The 20821-nt window shown below is 42.9% G+C and overlaps 1 protein-coding gene across 3 annotated transcripts in view; it reads left to right on the plus strand.

The window, feature by feature from the left end:
* The window catches only part of adgra2 (adhesion G protein-coupled receptor A2), a 37937-nt gene that overhangs the window by 10460 nt on the left and 6656 nt on the right, over positions 1–20821 (plus strand). For 2 of the 3 annotated variants that reach the window (XM_034238156.1, XM_034238157.1), the window contains 7 exons: positions 7538–7609; positions 17933–18004; positions 18944–19015; positions 19106–19177; positions 19704–19867; positions 20252–20465; positions 20619–20783. In XM_034238156.1, coding sequence (XP_034094047.1) covers positions 7538–7609; positions 17933–18004; positions 18944–19015; positions 19106–19177; positions 19704–19867; positions 20252–20465; positions 20619–20783 — 831 coding nt within the window. Of the gene's footprint in view, positions 1–7537; positions 7610–14498; positions 14539–17932; positions 18005–18943; positions 19016–19105; positions 19178–19703; positions 19868–20251; positions 20466–20618; positions 20784–20821 lie in introns of those variants that run through there. The other variant, XM_034238158.1, reaches the window with a different exon arrangement.

Consider the following 20821-nt stretch of genomic DNA (forward strand, 5'->3'; position numbering starts at 1 on the left):
AGGTCCCAGTTCACCTCCTGCCCTGCCGTGGTGCCCTTGAGCAAGGCACCGGACATCCCCCTCCCCCCTCACTCCCATTGCTCCCCGGGCGCTGTACCACTGCTCCTAGTACTAGACTCCTGGCACTAGGATGGGTTAAAAGCAGAGAACAAATGTCACTGTGTGTGCTGTGTGCTCTGCATGTGTGACCATTAACGAGGGTTTCATACCTCCCAATTCTATTCTATAATATGTGATGTTTTTGACCCCAGACCGCATTATTTTTGATAGAATTAGAGGGTGTTTTATGTGACAGCTTATGTTTCGTTTTGCTTAACATTGGAGTGGAAACAGGGGGAAACACCTCGCCTGGATCTCTAACAAAATCCTGCCACTAGCAAATCAAAAGTTTTCTAGTTAACACATAATAACTTTAATACGTATAAAAACCCAAGAGTTAAAATATGTCGTGGTTTTATGGAGAGTTATTTTGGAGGCTATTTCTTGGCTCGGGCTAAGCTAATTGTTCTATCGTTATATATATATATATATATATTTTTTTTTATCTAACTCAGCAAAAAGTGAATAAACAACTCAAGCAATGTTTATCCCTTATCATGTAACACAGGTATGATATTATTGTCCCTTCGCTCTGAAGTGCCCTCAGCTTATACTGAGTGAAAGAGTCTTTGATTGAGGCCAGCTCCGTGTCTGAGAGGTTAAACTGCAGTGTAACGTCATAATGGCTTCTGATCTATTAGACCTGGCATTTGGATTGAGTAAGCGGCCTCGGAAAACATGGTAGCCTAACAGCTAACTTAAGTAAAACTCTTTATAATCCATCTTCTTGGTTCAACCACAATATTTTGTTGATCCACTCTGTCCGTACTCATTATTGCAAGTGCGATGTGTGTGATGTGTATATAAAGAGAAATGCTGCCATATCCACTTAGCTCTCCTCTGTGAACAGCCAATATACTTGAAATGCAACTCTGGCAAGCGGCTCAAATGGAAAGCAAAGAGGGAAAATGCAGTAAAAAATGCTGTATAGAGTGTTCTCGGCTGTAACATACACAAATTAAAGTGCTCACACAATGCTGTGCTGTTAGTGTAAAAGTGGATAATCGCATTGCCTTTCAATAGAATTGAATTACCTCTAAGGAAAATTCCCTCAAGGCTAAATCATTTTATTTTTTTTATTTATATGAAATTAAGCATTGCTGTGACAAACACCAGCGTGTGCAAGTCAGCATGCTAATTAAAGTGGGCTTAATTCAATAATGAGACTCTCATTGAAAATCGCTCTCATTATCTGGCTCCCATTGGTCTCCGAATTGAGACTGGATTCACGCAAGTTACCAATCTCTTTCAAGGGTTCTTGTCTTTCAGCTGGCGTGTGGTCCTGGGGGCTAAGAGACCCTATGCAAAGTTACATGATGTTTACACAGTGACACGGGTTGTTTTGACTCTCTTTAAAAAGATTAACCTGCGTCTCTCCATCTACGTTGGCCGTGGAGCGGTTGATTAACGCTCGGGGGGGGGGGAATTAGGCAGATTGTCCAATCAGCACTCTTCATGTTGTTTCAGTGGCCAACATCCTGTCACACTGCAGCAGCTCCAGGTGGTTCACTTGGTGATGCTGCAGGAGGACCCTGCATTCAAAAGAAAAGAAAACAAAGCTATAAATCAATACATATAATGAGTTCAGGCAGCTTAGCCTTGAGATGATTTTTTATTAAATATAAGTCCCTCCCTAAGTCCTTTAGTCTGTTTGTGGTTTGCTGTAGAGGCCTGCAGCGACACAGAGCTCGCTGTCCAGCCTGCCTGCATGTTTAGAGGGCAACAGAGGCCAATTGGAATCAGCACTTTTTATTTAAATGCATCTCATTCATTTCAAAATGCCAAACCAGGACGGAGCATTTCCTGTAATATGCACCCCACTAAAAACAACAACACAGGAGCCTTGTAGGGGGACGGGATGAAGGGTGCAAAGACTTTAACGCCAAACCTGCAGTGCTAATGGTGCAAACAGGACATTAAATGTGTGTTTGCAGAATTCCACCGGTGGTTAGGAAAGGTTGTTTTTTGTATCGATGTCCCTCTGCACCAGGTCGGATCTGTTGAGGTAGAAGGACTGTTCAGCTGCTCTCTGTGTTGGTGCTGCACAGGAGTTTACTTCAAGATTCTAGAAGTTTAATTCAACATTCTAAAACTGTAACTTAACATTCTAGAACTGTAAATGAACATTCTAGAATTGTAATTCAACATTCTAGAATTGTAATGTAAGATTCTAGAACTTGTATTCAACATTCTAAAACTGTAACTTAACATTCTAGAACTGTAAATGAACATTCTAGAATTGTAATTCAACATTCTAGACATTTAAATGAACATTCTACAATTGCTTTTAAGGCATTCTAAACGTAACCATGTGGGTAACTGAGCATCAATCGTCTCTGCTCTATCAACCAGTGAAAACCTAGCTTATTCCTTCCGGTGGCAAAAACCATTATAAATAAGTATTTTTAACCAAATCGCTGTGTTTGGCTAAAATATGTCATCTCGTAACCTTTTTGGTTGTTGGTGTGCTTCAAAAAGAGGTTGAAAAACACTGCTGTACACAGCACGTCAAGCCTTCCCAGCTCCACCACAGAGATTCCTCAGTAAAATGATCGGTTGACAATGACCCAAAACCAAAAGCAGCTGTAAGAAGCATGTATCTTTAGACAGACAGTTTGAGTTTACATCACACGCAGGTACTCAGCCCCCCCCCCCCCCCCTCAACGACCTGAGGCAGCATGTTACAGCGAGTAAATCACTAGAAAATAGGATTTGCGACATGCTGTCATGCCCCTGTGTGGCCCTCAAAGGCTTTGTGGGTTTAGAAAGCAAATTGAGCAAACCAACAAAGTGAGTGGCACGGTGCAGGGAGGAGCCGCTGCGGTTTACTAGACAAGACTCTTTGTATGCTTTTAACTTTTTCACACTGTCACGAACCAAGGAAACCATCATCGTCCAGGGAGCCACGGCCTTTTATACTGACACAACAAGCATATCAGTTGCATTTATTCTATTTATTTGATGAACAATTCATTTAAATTACCCTTAAAACCTTGCATTTCTTACAATATATTTTTGTTAGTCAACACAAAAAGTTTAACGATGCCTTGCAGCTAATTGTTTTGGATATTTATCTGCGACATAATGGCCATGCAGGCGTGTTTTCATCAGGTTTCATCAGGTTCAGGGAGGCGTGTGGCGCAGTGGGTGGTGTTCGGATCAGGGGAGCACAGGTTCAAACCCCACTGCAGTCAGCATGTCGTTGTGTCCCTGGGCAACACTTCACCCCAAATTGCTCCTGTGGGGATTGCCCACAGTATTGAGTATGTAAGTCGCTTTGGATAAAAGCGTCTAACATGTAATGTAAAGTTTAAAATATATTAAAAGATTGCATTTTTGCTTTTTGCATGGTGAAAGAGCAGCATTAATTTTCTGTTAACACAAGATAGCGTTCAATAATGTGGCCACTTTTTCGGTTACATAATGCTATAATGTCACTTTCAAAGCCTCAAAAAAGGCCATGTCTTGCATTGTTAGCAAGAGTAAAGAATAATGTGTGTACCTGTCCCTAATTGGATGTGTCCTTGGTCAATTCTAACTATTCCAGGTTTAATGAAAATCAGGCATCCAGTCATCCTGTTGATATACAAACAAACCAACATAAAACATAATCTCCCCATTGAAGTTGTAATAGGTTTGTTTGTACTCACATTCTTTCCAGACTTCAGGGCATGATAAACCACAGATCACATGAAGTGAAGTGTGGGTTTATACATGTGTGCTTTCCATATGTACTCTGGTTTATCTGACCCTGTTTAACCCCTCTTCCAAGAGGACACCACATGTGAAGGGCTGGTGTCTGTGCTTCTGTGTGACCTGGCTCTTTTCAAATGACCTCCTTGCCTTTTGATATTTATGTAAATCAATTAGGTGAAATGCATAAATTGGATCTCGGAGCCTGACATGTGGCCCTGTTTTTAAAAAAAATAGTTTTTATTAAATGGATTCAATTAGCCTGTCTTACTTCTCCGAGGCCTTTGTGGTCTGAAAGGGTTAAGTGCATGACAGATACCATCCGTAGTCTGGATTTAGTTATCACATTGTTGTGGCTTTAGCATATCGTTTATGGCTCTTGAAAGCAGATAAAGTCAATCTGCCATATGATCTGTCTCTTATGGCAGAATAGAGGATCCACTGGTGTACAGTAAGGCCTCAGGAGCAGACTTTAGGCCGCTGAGTAGCGTTGACTTTTATGATTAGGAAGCTATATGTCAGAGATTGAATACACTGAATGGCTGTGGACTTCGACACAAGTTCGCTTTCCTCTGAAATGCGGAGTGGGATATGTATTTGGTTTGTAATGTTTCGAAATAATACTTTAACTCTCTGAAGTCTATGTATTAATGATATATAATGAAAATGTTATGTTTTTATTGTCTGGTCCCCTGTTCTCAAGCTTCCTATAGCTTATTGGGGTGTCCCATTTCACGTTGCCTTTATGCTTCTGTCTTTTTATTTAACTTGAATGAATGATGACATGAAGCTGCTCATCTTCTCTGCTTGTTAACTCTTCGTAACTCCGGAGATGAGATGATGGCCTCTCGTGTGGCTCAGCTATCACCTGCCTCCGGACACTGCTCCATCTGTCTGATGGCTGTCCGGGAAGTGCTCTCTCTTCAACCCCTGACCTCCTAAACCGGGATCTGAATAAACAGCTAATTGGCTGGGTTTCCTGTTTAGCCTGATGGGAATGGGACTATTTCTGTCTGTTTACAGAGCTCTCTCTATTTCTTAGAGTTGTACGTTCTGTATTGTTTATGAAAGAACAATGTCCTACTCTACAACTGCGCTACAAACATCAGGCTCTGGAGATTATACAGTAGTGTCTGCGTTCCTGGAAATATGCGTCTTTTGTTGTCCGTGGGAGGGTTTCAGTTAACCCGTTTTGTGGTCTTTGTTTATTTGTGAAAGTCAGCTTTCAAGTCCTTGTGTACTGAGTAGCGAGCACATTGAAATACCATGTGTTGAAATGTCTTAACTTGAGACAAATGAGGGGTATTGTGTTAGGATGCCACATGGGAATTTTATGTTTTACCCAAATGTGCGTGAGCAGAACACACACATCTGTATAGGTTTTAAAATGCCAATCATTTCAAACTTTTTTCTCCTAGAAAATGCATTGATAATAGCAGGCTCAAGATTTCTGCACACATGCACACACAAACATGTTCACTGCTTGCTGACTAATAGCTTTTTTCTGCATGGTAAGCTTAGTCAAAAAGGAACTCTCTGTATCTAGCTGTCTGTCTTGAATTAAATGGCTTGCTTCTCCGCCAGATGTGACTTTCTCCTCTCCTATCTGTATTGAATTATTCAGGCAGTTCCGGATCTTCTAGTTTTCATCTCGGGTCTGCATTCAGTTATAGAGGAGATACTGTGCACAAAGTCAAGTAGTTAATGTCCAGGAGTCATAGGTTCAACTACAGGCTACGACACGAGAGGACTGACTCTGCTCTGATCTAAAAAACACTCTTGAAAAGTCTTGATCTAATAACCAGGATGTGTTCCAACAATTCAGTGCGGATTTGTGAACATGACATGTTTTTCATTTGGGTTCTAAAGTTAGTAAGGCCGTCCATTTCCGAGGCTTTATGTTTGCAAATGAGTGTGGATTTTTGTGAGATGACTCATATTTTCACAGGAAAGCCTAAAATAAAGATGATTTTGGTTTAAACTCTAAGTAAAACATTCAGAATGGCCTTCCTTTCAGTATTATAGTCATTATCAGTGGAGCAGCTCTCGTCTCTTGATTGCAGCCCCGTTAAAAATACATTACTCTGGTTTCTATTTTTAGTAGATAATTGTAGGAATATATTGACTTAGGTGCCCAGGATAACTGCAGCAGATGATGATTTACTTTCCATGTTGGTTGTCCTTTTGTTTGCTCCTTTTCTGTCTTCAAATCGTCCTGGTATTATGGCTGTCAGTCAAGTTATTTTGGTGAAGAAATAAGGCAGGCCAGTTTGTCCCTGTACACAAAGGGTGAAATATTAAATCTGGTCATTAAGTGAGTTGGAAGGTGCCGAGCTGAAGGCGGTGTTTTTATTGATGTGGCAGGAAACGGGGGGGGCTGACTGCTGCTGCTGAATCTGTAAATCTCGCAGACTGTTCACAGTCCGCTCCCACTTTTAAAGGCGCTCACACAGTTCCACTCTCTCGATTAAGAACACCCTACATTTTGCAAACAGCCCGTTAAGCACCATGTGGTGGAGGCGAAGATGATGTGTAACTGAAGGGTGTGTTAATAATGGCGGGCTGTCGCCAGAGCAGGGCCCCTGCTGTACCCTGAGCTCTGTGGGGCGGTGCTGAAAACATTTAACTTTGCCTCTGGAAAATTCTGTTCATGTTCAGCAAATCTGCAATAGCAAAGGACACATTGGACTTGGTTGAATATTGAAAAAGTTGATTTAAAGCACTTAGACAGGATGCAATTACTTTTTTAATATTTAGGCAAAACCACAGTCTTTCCACAACCTCTCCCAAGTGCTTTGGTATTTTAAAATTAACAACACATGGGATGTAAATGCATAGTCTTTGGTGTCAACCTTAAGTGGGCCCAACCATCCACCTCAACTTCCTCTATTCCACTTCTGTACACAAGGCTTCAAACACACTGATGCTCTTTTCGTAAACTGTCAGAACTGATAAGAAATGTCACCATGCATCCAATGAGTGTGAAGAAAACTTGAAACAAGTGATTGATGCCATTAACGCAGGAAACATGTTTACTAAGATAATACATCAACTGAGAAATAATGGGGGATTTTCTTAGACCTCTATACAATCAGACCTCTTCTTGAAATGTCCCCCTGTTGGATATTAGAAAGAATACAAGTTGAAGGAACTTCTGCAATTGCTTCACTTTTTTTATACCAGAGGTTGCCGCCTGATCCTAACTGACTTTGACAATTGCAAGTCCCTCGGTGCAAAGCGATAACTTGAAATATCTATTTGTGTGATTCCCTGCCAAACAAAGCAATCTCATCTTACTTCCAGTCTGTCCCATGGACCTCTGCCCTCAGGTCTGATAATAGTTTTATAAACCAAGAAATGTGCCTGTAGGCAAAGTGTTAACTAACATGGCATGTACCGCCATTTGTCTGATGTGGAAGGACATCCTTTTGATGTCAAAGTATATGCCAAATGATTATCAAGATTACAGCTTTCCTCTTAATCTTGATGTCCTATTATGTCCTTCACCTTAATTTGAAACATCTTAAGCTAATGTCTCTGATCATGGTGTGAAATTGCTGCACCAAGTGGACATTTCACTGGGCTTTCATCCTCCGCTTGTGACCCCTTCACTGTGTGTTTGGCTAAACCTGAACTCTCCTTCAGCCCTGAGGCTGATGTCCAAGATATTTACTCAGTACTGTATTATATACTTCAGTTTATTCTCAGTGGGAATATTACTAACAATACTGTTTTTCTTTTTCAGGTTATTGAGCCACAACAAAATCAGAGTTCTGAGAAATGGCTCCTTCTTTGGACTTTATGCTTTGGAGAAACTGTAAGTAGCCTGCTGATTTATCATACTTATGCAAAACCACTTCTGCAGATGCTTCAATGTCTTGTTTATTCTGTACCAGAGATATATCTTTTATGCATCCAGCTGTTATTTTAGCTTGCCTCTGGGCCTTAAGGGAGAAATACGCATCGAGTATCAGTAAGATCTCAGCAACTCTGTGTGTTTCTATCCAATGATGGGCTGCTGTCCAGAACGGAGGATGATACACTCTGGCTATCACAGAGTTATGTTGAAAAGCTCATATAATTACACTTCAGGCCTTCATTATCAGGTAAGTCCCACTCCACTGGATAAGATAAGGGAGGTGCGCGTTGGCAGCTTCGCCTGCGGTTAACAGACAGTCTAGCCAACCCTAGTATCATCGTAATCTCTCTGAATGAGGTGCAAGACAGAAGATAGACAGGATCATTTCTAGGGAAATGTAAATGAATGGCAGACCTGGTAAAAAAACAGGAAAGTAGGAACTGTTGCCCACTATGAGTAGAGAGTACAGAGAAGCTCTCACGCTAACGGTCTGTCTGCATGTTGGTCAGTCTACCACTTTATTCCAGACCTAAATATCTCAACAACTCTTACATGGGGTGCCACAGAATGTGGTTCTAGCTTTCATGGACCTACTGTATTTTGATCACCTGACTTTGACATAACATGACATATTGGGTTTCAAGAGAAATGGCTTAACAGCTATTGGATGGAATTACTTGGTACATACATTCATGGTCCACAGAGGATGAATAAAATCAAGATTAAATGTATTCAAAGTCTTTAGTGATCTCGTAACATTTATAAAACATTACCATTGGGTCACAACTTTGATTTGTGCTAATTATTAGCAAATGTTTTCATGCAAAAAGGTTGAGTATACTTAACACCAGCATGTTAGCATTGTCTTTAAATCAGTCTGTTAGCATTGCCGTTGTGCTACCGTAGCTTGGTGACATTTGACTTGAAATACAGATAACAAGAGAGACATCTGACAGTGTACACAGTGATGGTTAAAATCACAGTACGCATGATAATATGTATTTTGATCAGAATTACAGTAAACACAGTCAACACTGGCGTTTACTATCTACAAGCTTCTGCTCCTTGGATACTCTGACGTGAGAATCACAACTTGTGTGTTTCCCACCAGACACGAGGTGTTATTTTACAGAGCATCCCAGTAAAGCTTTATAGCGTCCTGGTAGCAAACAACACACATGGATCCGCTTCAGTGTGGATACTGTAGTCTGGCAGACATACTTAATTTGTTGGGGAGGGGGTGGGTATGTTGTAGGGATATTAGTTCCACATGCCACTCAGAGCTGCCACCCATGAAGGTTACAAGCTTCTCAAAAATGTTGAAAGAAAGACAAATATGGTAATTTGTTGCAGTTGTTGGCTTGTTATTATGTACCTGCTGGAGCTAACACCAGACCTGCCAAATTTGCTGAGATTGCTATTTTCATGTCTGGCATCTGAACGCCATGGGAGAATAGATCCAAGGCCAAGTTCTCACCTTAATTGTCTAGCAACAAAAAGGCTAATAAAGCTGTTGACAGGAAGACAATACAATACCCTGTGACTAAAATGGCTTAGGAGGATAATTAAAAGTAAAGCCAAAGAAGTTGCTTGAAGTTTTTGATGTACATCGAGCTGGTGTTGCTTGTTTTTGTAAGTGCCGAGAGTGTTCCCCGTAGGGTCGCTGGATCGGGTAACCGGAGCTTACCCACTAACAGGCCCTTGTAGCTGGAGCAGTGATAAAACTAGCAGGGGGCAACAGGGTGGAGCTTTCATGCAGGCTCATAGCTAGAAGACCTGTGAGAAAGACACAGAACAGGCTAAACAAACCAGCACACACACACATACTTATTCTCTTGGCGCCTGGTGTTGAGGAGAGGACAAAACGTAAATCATGCAGGCCTCATTTCACTCCTCTGCCGCAACCTCCTCTGGCTCTCTGACACACAGCAGTGGAGGTCCGCTCACTCACTCACTCACTGACGTCTTCAACCTTTAATTGAGCCATGCACAGTTTATAATTACAACTGAGCTCATGGTCAAATATGCTGTCTGATGCGAAAAAGTGCTGCATTGAAATTCACCGTTGCTGTGATGGAAGGGTGAATTTACGGTAAAAGGTTTGGATGTGAGATTTCAGTTTTGTTTTGTGTCTCCAGGTCTTCTCATTCTTTCCAGTATGTCGTCTACATGTGCTAATCATTTGGAGCAGTAGTGAACAGTTACTCATATTATGTGGTCAGTGCTGTAATCAAAGGCCGGCCCACTAGGGCTGGGTAAACACACATCAGGGAATAAGACTGCATCTCTTCCCCTATGTGACAAGGATAAACACAGTCTGCTCCCTGACTGCACATGCTCACTCTCACTCTCTGTTGTGACTCCAAGTGTGCACTGAAGCTCTGAGTGTGTTTCCTAGTATGGGCAACCTTTGCTTCTTGTCCAGTCCTTTCAAATGGCTCTGGTTCTTCTCTCAAGGCCACTCACACTAGACTATCTATTCAGACCTAAATGTAGTCTGATCGGCTGTTGTTGCTGGGAGAAACAGCTCCAGGGCAGGCCACCCTCCTCCAGGCCTGGGCCAGACAGTGCAGCAATCTACACAGTTAGCCCTTTCATTGGGACAAACCTCCCCAAAGCCACTGCGCCTTCATAACCTGCCAAACCACCCAAGTGCAAAGGAGCAATTTAGCCTTGTTTGTTTTTGCCCTTTTACTGGACTACTGTGTTTGTGTAGCTCTTTTTAAATATGCCTGCCATCCAACAGCTACACTTGGATGTTGGAAATATCCCTTTTTTCCAGCTTGTGGGGTGCAACACCATTTGAATCATACCTGGTTTCTGTGTCAGTGGTTGCTATATGCAAAATAACTTTCCAACACGCGATCAGGCCGTCGATACTGTACCTCCATCTTTCTGATGGGATCTGACGTTGGCAGCCCCGCTAACGAGCTGGGACCTTTATGAGTTGTGGACAGATCCCAGCAGCCTGCCCTGCACTGATTTGAGGCGAGGTAATGAGAATAATGAGCAAAGAGAGGGTCGAGCCGGTCTGGCACTTGTCCAAGCAGGGCCCCATGCACCATGGGACACAGGACAGGCAGGCAGGGGCACAAGGGGCCCCTCATTACCAGCTCTGCTCACCCTACAGGGAGAGAGGGAGAGAGGGAGCAGGGAGGGAGAGCAGAGGGCAGCAATGATGATGGATGAGGGAGCAGCAGGGCGCTCGCAGTGAACAGGTCTGGAAGGCAGGAGAGAGTGAGGCTTGTGGTTAGGACTGGTTAGAGGCTCAAAGGTGTTGGCAGCATGAGAGACTTTGTCAACAAGGGAGTCTGAAATGATTCCCTACAGTATAAATCTACCTGACATGACTGTACTTTTACTTCTTGTTGCACTGCAGGAGAGTATGCACAGGGAATATTTGTGTTTATTTATTTAAGAAGGGACAATGCACATTGATAAAAATGAGATCATGCTGACGTGCCAGACTTAGCCATGAATGCTAATTTTCTTCTGCAAAAGAACATACAAGAGGACAAACGCACAATAAAAAACATCATATAATAGCTTATTATAAAAAACGCTTCAGCAGTAGGAAATAAGGAGTTGTTTATTTATGCTTCTAAAGGAACAAGAGTTAAAACCTGCGACCGATAATAAGACTCACAGTGCATGATATTGTGCAGATGTTGGATATCTTTAGGAAAATGTCTTCATGATAAAACATATATACACCATTATCACATTAAGAATGCATGGGCCAATCCATTACTCCCTTGCCTCGATAGTATCTGTTTTACAAAAAGGGGAGGCGGGCCACTCAGTCTCTGCCTGAGGCTCTCTGAAACCAACCTTGAAATCTCCTCTGCCATTCTGAGCAGCCGGGGGTTAGGAAGTTGTCCAACTTAAACAACTTTACCATCTGATGGAGGGGAAGTGGAGCCGAGATGGCTAAAGATGGTATGGTGGCTGGAGAGGAAGGGAGGGAGAGAAGGAAAGCTCTTGCCGTTTGTCTTCTTATATAAATCTGAGATTGTTTTTCTTCGTGGGAGATTGATGTTATTTCCACACAGGCCAAGCAAATTACATTGATGAGTCGGAACAAAGCCGAGGTGGGCAGCATGCAAAAACAGGGGATAATGTGCAGACATGGCTACGAGACCCTCTGCCTAGACCAGTGTGAGTAAGACAAGGTTCAGATTGAAGCAGCCCACCACTCAAAATAGAGCTAAGGCCAGTTACGGAGGTTACACATACATTCTCATTTTTTCCTCAATGAAAATTGAACATTTGTGTTAGCATATTTTGCCCGCACACGCCATTAAGTGGCCCCCGGTTAGGCAACAGTCACCTAATGAGAGTGCATGACATGAAGAGGTGGAGCGGGTGAGGAAGGGGTTAAGCGTGCTGGAGAGTGGAAACAGAAAGGGGGGTTGCTGCTGGAGTTGATAGACTCCAGATGTGTCTTTCAGATAAACTGAAGGAACGGGGTGTGTTTGTATTGCAAGCCTAGCTCAGTCGTGGCTCTGGGGGTTTATTGAAACAGCGAGCGAGCCCCCTCATAAGCCCATTACCAAATTGGACGGTTTATACGCCAGTAACTCTCTCTCACACACTCATACGGCAAACTTGATATGGTTTCAATGGCATTTTCCTTCAGAGGAACTTGAGCTTTTCCAGGACGTACTACCCCCCACTTCCGTTTGTGTTTCTTTTCTGTTTTATTTTTGCATCTCCCCTCTCCCAGCTCACTGGGTCTCTCGCTGTTCCTCCCCCTTCCCACTCGGTACATGCTGTAGTCCACCTACTGGAGGAAAATTCACTCGCGGACATGAGTCTCCGCTTTCATTGATAATTTGAATGAAAGGCGTTTGACCCCTTCCATCCCAGTTACAATGTGTACATTGTCTCAACTCTCTGGTTGTTAAAGATGTCGAATGAGACGTTTGGGTCTTTCACATCAATTGACTCAATTTGACAGAATCAAACTAATATAATTTGATAAATGTTAGTTAGATGAGTAAGTAAAACACTAAGACAATAGTGGCCTTTTTTCTCCTCACCTCTGAGAATCTGACAAATAGTAAGATATCCTGCGCGTCCCATCAAAAATAATAAGTATTTTCTTCTGCACGCTTTTAGACTTCATAAAGTTCAATAGGGCTGCAAAGCGGGCATTGCCTCCTTCTGTCGTCCGGTCCAAAAACTACAGTCAGTACCAGACCGTGGCTCCAGAGTTTCCTTTGGCACAATAATCTCCATCTAATTTTACTGCACACTATAGAAACATATAATCAATTTAGGGCATTTAACAACTCAAGCAAAAGTGTATATTTCTATTTCTGTGCCGCTGGATACACAGTTTATGTTTCTGTCAGTAACGAGCAGAGCTGAGGGCTTTATTCTCTTAAACCATAATACACTCATGATGGTCAGGTGGTGATTGTTCAGGTTTGACGGGAGTCAAAAGTGTGTGTGCAACGGTTTTTCAAATGACAGCAGATTTATGAATGTACTAGCCTCTATTTGCTGCTTTAGCTGCATGCCAGCACTAAGAAATCCAGAGAAACAGTGATAACAAGTTGATGAGGTATACCCAATCTTAGAGGAACCAGAACAAAGTAAAGAAAATAATCTGGGGAAGGGGCAGCAAAGCAGGAAATTAGTAGAAAAACAAGAGCCGGCAGATCCCGGTTTCCTGTTTTGGGGGGAGTAGGTTTGGGGCCTGTGTTACAGAGCCCCTATTGTGAGCAAGTGTGTTGAGGAGTCTGGAGGTGGGGTCTGCGAGGCCAAACACAGGGACGATTTTGCCCAGTACCGAATCCCCTTACCCACCTGCCCCTCCCTAAAGGGGAAAGCTAGCTAGTAAAAAAGAAGGCGAAAAAGGAAACTGTAAAAATAAACGAGCAAGGGCCTCCGTGCTACAGACGCCAACCAGACAGGAAATGACACGCAGCACAAAAATGGTCTCCACTGACCTCTGTCAGGAACCGAGGTGCCTGTTATCCCTGCGTACTTTTTCTCCACCAAAGCTCCAATCCTTCCATATATTTGTTTATCTTGTCAGGGAATTGCCTAATGGTTTGCTACAAGAAATAAATACAGTTTAAGAATAAATAATGGCTCTCTGCTGCCATGTCTTTCCATTAAAACAAATTCCAGGAACAGGAAATTCTTGATTCCAGTCTAGCGATAATGAGTGGCCATTCCCTGGCTTCGGTCATTTTCCCAGCTCCCTGCGGGGCCGGGGCCTAAACAATGTCAATGGAGCACTCCAGTCCCCATGGCTGTGCTCCTGATAAGGGAGCACTCCACGTCTGAGCGCTTTACAGACCATGTCTTCATTATTACCCTCTCGATGCCCTACAAGCACGTCGGTCCTCTCCAGGCTGCTCATCCCATATCCCCACAGAGAAATTACTCTTCAGAACGGCAGAGGACCAGCCCTATTGATCAGGAGGAGTTTTGGGGAGGGGGGGAAATGTCAGTCGCTGGTGTTAGTCCCAGCGGCTGCAGACAATGGCCTCTTCTGCGCTAAAGTCTGTCACAACCCCATCACACAGGCCACATGTGGAGAAGTGGATAAATCACTGCACCCGAGGTTACAAAGCTACATTCTAAAAGGAATAATAACCTGTCAACACCAACCATGTAGCTCCTTCTGAAGATAATGAAAAAGTGACATCTACAAGTTGCAACTTTCAACCTTTTTAACTCTGATATGTTCATGCTCAGCAAGCGTGAGGCTTTGAAGTATTTCTTCTGTCTCCGCTATTATCCTCTTGCTCGGTGACAGATGTTGTCATCAGTGTGGAGGCCACTGAGCTGTGAAGTTGTTGTCAGGGAGGGCTCTGTCTACTCCAGAGGGCACACAGACAAGTCATCGCCTGAGAATGAGCTACTGGACTGTAGGTTGGAAATAAAGTTGGAAATAAATCTTTGGGAGTGGGCGAGTGGCGCGGGGCTGCAGCCCAGATTTAGCCTGGATTAGGGTGTGGGTCTAAGCACTTGGCGTGTGATTCAAGCCCTGTTGACTGTGGTGAGCTCCTCAACATTCCCCAGCTTGGTGATAAGAGAGTGCATCAGAAGTAGTGGACTGCTGATACTCCTCCGGCCATACACACACTGCGCTGTAACCTCTCATGCCGCGGACACAGGAGAAGACTTCAGGAAATGCTTAGGTTTGAAGTGTGATTCAAACCTAAAAGTGTGTGATCACTTGTTTTTCTATTGCTAGATGAGTGCTGTTTTTCACACTGGGTAACATGTTTGTCTCCAGAAAGCTTGAGGTGCTTAAACACTATCATGTTATGTGCCTCTCAGTTCGTTTTATTGGCTGAAAATCTCTACTACTCAGTTCGGGTCATGCATTTTGCTTTAGGTTACTGTAAATATCCAAAAAGAGAATGTAAACCAATGCAAGGTAAGGCATGTGTGTATAGCCCCCTTCAACACAAGGCAATTCAAAGTGCTTTACTAACACATTTAAACATTAAGGGCATTAAGAAATAGTACAACAAATTCACATTTTAAAATGAGATTTAAAAAAGTCCTTAAATAGCGAAGAGAATACAATAAACATAAAACAAGCTAATATAGAATAATACAGGTATAAAATAAAACAATAAAAACTACAGTGCAGTGTGTAAGATATTCAAATGTATTTGATTTAACTGAAAGCAGCGGCAAACAGAAAAGTCTTCAGCCTGCATTATGCAACGTCTCCAATGCAAGGTCTCTTAAGGACAGCAACAGCAATGCGGTGTATGTGTGTATGCTTGTGCACATACTGTTCTGTTCTGTCTGTTTAGAAACACAACACATGTTTACAATTATTTTCCATCAACTTACCATGAACTAGTTGATGCTGTGTGATTATAGCCTTGATTTTGTAAGGTAATTTATATGTAATTTAGATCTACTTTGATCTGAATCAAATCTTGAATTACAATCATGCTGTACCATTATTAAGAGTTTAGGGGCCTAACGTGAAGACAGTTACTCTAAAGGAGGCCAAACATGTAGCCTACATTACCCACAATTCAACGCCATCACCAACACTTTGATTGGAGATGTGGGTGTTATGCGGTAGCGGCTAATGTAGCCTTCGATGAGATAAAGGAAGTCAGTCTTGAAATCTGGTCAAGGATTCTTTAAATTAAAAAGGCACAATCGTTTATAAAATTACAAGAGTACAGAAAAATGTCCAACTGTTTTGGACGTGATGCAGTTGATCATAAATGCACTTATTTTAGAGTGGATTAAATGTGTTAAATACAAGGTATCACCATGTCGGCAGATCATTTAAAATCATTTGAAGACACAAGGCGTGTGTGTATGAGTGTGAAGAGGACATACAGGGAGGGAGCGACGGTCATCAGGGAGGAAATAGTGAGCAGTGCCTCGTCTTTCAGCGCCGCACTAATGAGTCCCGGGACACACAGATTGGAAACAGCAGTATTGTTCTCAGGTCCTCAAATTCTATTCAGCTCCTAACACACAGAAACACGTTTACATGTACAGAGATTACAGGCCCCCACACACACACACACACACACACACACACACACACACACACACACACACACACACACACACACACACACACACACACACACACACACACACACACACACACACACACACACACACACACACACACACACACACACACACACACACACACACACACACACACACACACACACACACACACACACACACACACACTTACAAACAGTAAGCTGATTTTTTTTTTTTATTCCTAAAATAGAAATGAAAACGTCTACACCTTTTTAAAAACCTGTGAGTGAAGTTGTTGCAAAGTGACAAGCTGGCATGCACTCAAAGAGCTGGGCTGTCTGCTCTCAGACATACACAACAGACCTCAGCCTTTTGGTCCGGTGCCAGATCTTTGCTCCATCATTATAACCTGCATCCATAATCCAGATATGAGCGATGGCTGAGCGATGGCTGAGCGAGAGCGTGGACCAACAGCAAAGCCCCTGATCTCTGACTCTGTCCCAGCCATACCACACTGTCTGCTTCTTTACTGGAAGTCATTTTCTAAAACAATTTTCCTGCCCTAGTTTGATCAAAATAGCTCATCTCTTGGAAAGAGGACAAGACAATGGTTAAGAGATGCCTGAGGTTGTACATGGTGTGAGGCAGCGTGGTTCGAGAACAGCGCTGACAGATCATTTTGGTGAGAAAAAAGGACCAGAAAGTCCCCTGAGGTCTTGCCTACCACAGTGGTAGTAGTGATTTAGACAAAAATGCAGCCGCAGCATTGATGCTTTTGAGCCACTGGAAGAAAACCCTCTTCTGTGACCAGTCCGATGGGAGCAGGCATTTTTCATGCTGCAGCAACAAGGATCGCTTTCCAGCCCACATCGACCACGTCCTGCCGATTACCATCCATATCCTGACCTGCTCTAACCTAGATATTCCTAACTTGCCAATAAAAACATCCAGGATTGAAAATGTAAATGATAGGAAGAGCACCTGGCTGAACAGAGGGCAGGAAACATGAGTGGATAGTAATCAGATCTAGGTAGATTTACGAAATGAATGTTTGTGTTTGCAATGACTAACACTAAAATGTGAAGTCGTTGTGAAACAAGCTGAACATTGACTAACACTATTAGATTCCACATATTTTATTTGGTTGAGTATCTGCATCTGGCTAGCTTCAATCCCAGGGGGCAGACGGGATAAAATGTCCTATCTGTTTGCAGAGGTTCCCTGCTGTGTCCCACTGGAGGAGCCAAGTTTAGGAAATGTGTCTTCACTCTTCAAGTTAAAGAAGCCTCCTTTCGACATCTTGGTGTTGAAGCAATAGTTCAACATTTTTGGATATTTGTTTATTTGGTTTCTTGCTGAGAGTTAGCTGAGAGGATCGATGTCAATGTCCATTAAGTATGAAGCTGCAGTCTGTTAGCTTAGCATAAAGACTGAAAGCAGGAGGAATCAGCTAGTGCGCCTCTGTTCAAAGGTGGCCAATAGGAGAATTATTGTTTTTACATTAAGTCTTTTAATGGATTAAAAAACAAACACAAAGTTAATATTGAGCTTTAGAGGTGCTGGTAGGCAGGTTTGGTTTCCAGTCTTTGTACTTAACTCAGCTTCTGCCTCCAGTTACAAGATAACCATACATATACAGTATGGGTTTAAATATTGTCATTTAACTCCCAAAAAAGTGTTGCAACTGTATCCAAATGTATAACTATTTGCAGAGACATTTCAAAATCATCCCTTTTAGGCTATGCATGTTCTTATACCCCTTATGCTTTCTCTCCGCAGGGACCTCAAGCACAACCTGATCAGCACCATCACGCCCGGAGCCTTCCAGGGCCTGTTCGAGCTCCGCAAACTGTGAGTAGACGTCAACAGAAGTGAACATACTGTATGACCCGAAATCATAGACACAGGGATGGGAATGGCATGAGACAAATGAAGGAAGCAGGGTGGTTTTTTGTTGTTAAATGAGCAGCATTTACAGAAGAAAATGGCTCACATATCACCTCGTATATATCTTAAGCAGATACTGTTTTGGCAGCTCATGGTAGATAACATGGGTTATATTGAGCTCCTGGTGTCAGTGTGACCAAAAAGGCCTCCTTCAACAAGTGTTTTTGCTGATCCTTGTGGGGGCCCTGCATTCTCATCTCTGGTTCCTACCTCCACCACCGTGGAAACCTCAGGGCCAGGCAGAGGTTTCTCACACGTCAGTGAAGCGACTGTTTGCGTCTTTGGACACCGAGCTCTGGTTTTGGCGTGGGTCGTTCTTGGTCGTCTGTGCTGCACCGCGTGACTCCCCTTCCCTCCTCCCCCTACTTGTGTTTTCCCTGCAAGGTCTGGGGCTTCTCAAAACAAACAGGGGGAGATAAACACATGCTCTGGACAGCTCTCTGCTGGGTAGTGTCAGAGGTGCAACAGAGCAGATCCCTCTCTGGCTGTGGCTATACATCACACTCAGAGGTGGACGGCAGAACAGGGGCCCCGCTTTCACCCCATCACTGATAAACTCTAACTGGGGTCCCATGGAGTGGAGATCAGGGAAAGTGGCAAGGACTGAGGGCATGATTGTTTAGATGTTAACATTTCTAACTAAGCTTTCTATTAGTGGGAAATAACTTTGTATTTTAAAACAAGAGCAGAATGGTAGTGTTGCACAGTTTTACCGGAAGGTCCTTTGTGTAGTGTTTGATCTGATATCACAAAAACAACATGCAAAAGAGACAAGATATCACAATCTGTTGAGTCCTCCTGATTTAAAATTAACTAAATTCCTTTGTCTTTTCACATTTCTAGCGACCTATCCAACAACCGCATTGGCTGCCTGACTGCAGAGATGTTCCAGGGTTTGACCAATCTCACCAAACTGTAGGAGTTAAACTGATACCATAAAAATACAAATCTGCGTTGTTGGAAAGCCATGGAATTAACTTGTTTATATATTTTTTGTACTGATAGGAACCTCTCTGGCAACATCATATCGACTTTAGACCCAGGAGTGTTTCAGGAGCTGCCGTCCCTCAAGCAAGTGTGAGTATTAGAGGGCAGTGGCACTATACTACAATAAATCCACTCTCACAGAAAACAATCTTTTATCTGAATAGAATCATAAATAACGTAGAAACAATTTTGTTTATTTAAAATATCTTTTAACTCAAGCCTGTTGAAAACTCATAAAAGCATACAAGCAATGATCATTTGTTTCACTTGTATTTATTTAGGTTAGGATATTCTCTTATACAATTATTTGTAGACGTTTGAACCAAGGCAAAAATAAATTAGCAGATATATCAGATTTTAAACATTTCCGATTTGAGCAAGCATGTTCTTGATTATAATAGACCAAACTGTTATGTATTGCATCAAACAGTAAATGTATCTCAGGGTGACAACAACACATCTGTCATATATTACAGATAGTGTTGTATTCAACTGAGAATTTGGTGTCACTTAACAAATAATAGTATACATGTGGATCCTATAAAGAACAATACCAATAACACTGGAGCCAGGTGGAGTGAAAAGTAGAATAAATGACCGTTACTTCTCTCTACAGAAACTTTAACTCGGACTACCTGTTCTGTGACTGCGGGTTACGCTGGGTCCCGGGATTCTTCCGCAGCAGTTCAGCCCGGTTGGGGGACGAGACCCTGTGTGCCTACCCAAGGAGCCTGAAGGGAAAGCCCCTGCGTGGACTGAGGGAAAGCCAGCTGAGCTGTGGTGAGCGCCCAGCGTGAATAAGGCAGTTCACCACTTTGTTTCATAGAACATTGGCTTGTGTAAAACAATGACAGCACGCTCATAACAACCGTTTAAGATCGTTCGTGTATTTTTAAGATTTAGTGCGCCAAAAAGGGGTTAAAAGAGATCAATCCCTGCAGCTCAGCAGGAACTTATTTCTAAAACTATCAGTGAGCCGTGTTGACAACTAATCCTGTGGGTTTAATTTATGAATTGCTGCTGCCTGCATCCAATCTTCCCCAGAAAAGCAGACTCATGATAGCTTCTGTGGAAACATTTAGATGAGGTTGAGTAATGAGAGAGCAGCAGAAGTAATTCAGAGTGATGTGTAATGGCGGCGTCTTTTCCCACCATGTTGCTCAGACGGTCCTCTGGAGCTGCACACCCTCTCGCTGCTGCCATCCCAGCGCCAGGTGGTCTTTAAAGGCGACCGGCTGCCCTTCCACTGCACCGCCACCTTAGTGGACAAGATCACCACCTTGCACTGGCGTCACAATGGTCAGCTGGTGACCTCTGACCCCGAGATGGGCGTCCAGCTGGAGGACAGTGAGCTGCATGACTGCACCTTCATCACCAGGTACAGAAATGTATTAAATGATTGCATGATTAAAACCACTCACCTTGTGCAAAGTGATCTGATGTAGAATAATGTATTTTCTTTAGTGCTGCACACTTTAGAACATGTGGTGATAATTTGTTATAATTAGCTGTCTCTATCCTCTCTATCCAGTGAGCTTATCCTATTCAACGTACATGTGGAGGCCAGGGGAGAGTGGGAGTGTGTGGTTTCCACCGGGCGGGGCAACTCGTCTCGCACTGTGGAAATAGTGGTGCTGGAGAACAGTGCCTCCTTCTGTCCAGAGGATAAACTTGTCAACAACCGTGGGGAGTTCAGGTTAGTAAGAGATCCAAGGATTATTAATACATACCTAA

This window comes from Gymnodraco acuticeps, unplaced genomic scaffold (assembly GCF_902827175.1).
Source record: "Gymnodraco acuticeps unplaced genomic scaffold, fGymAcu1.1, whole genome shotgun sequence".
Lineage (NCBI taxonomy): Eukaryota > Metazoa > Chordata > Actinopteri > Perciformes > Bathydraconidae > Gymnodraco > Gymnodraco acuticeps.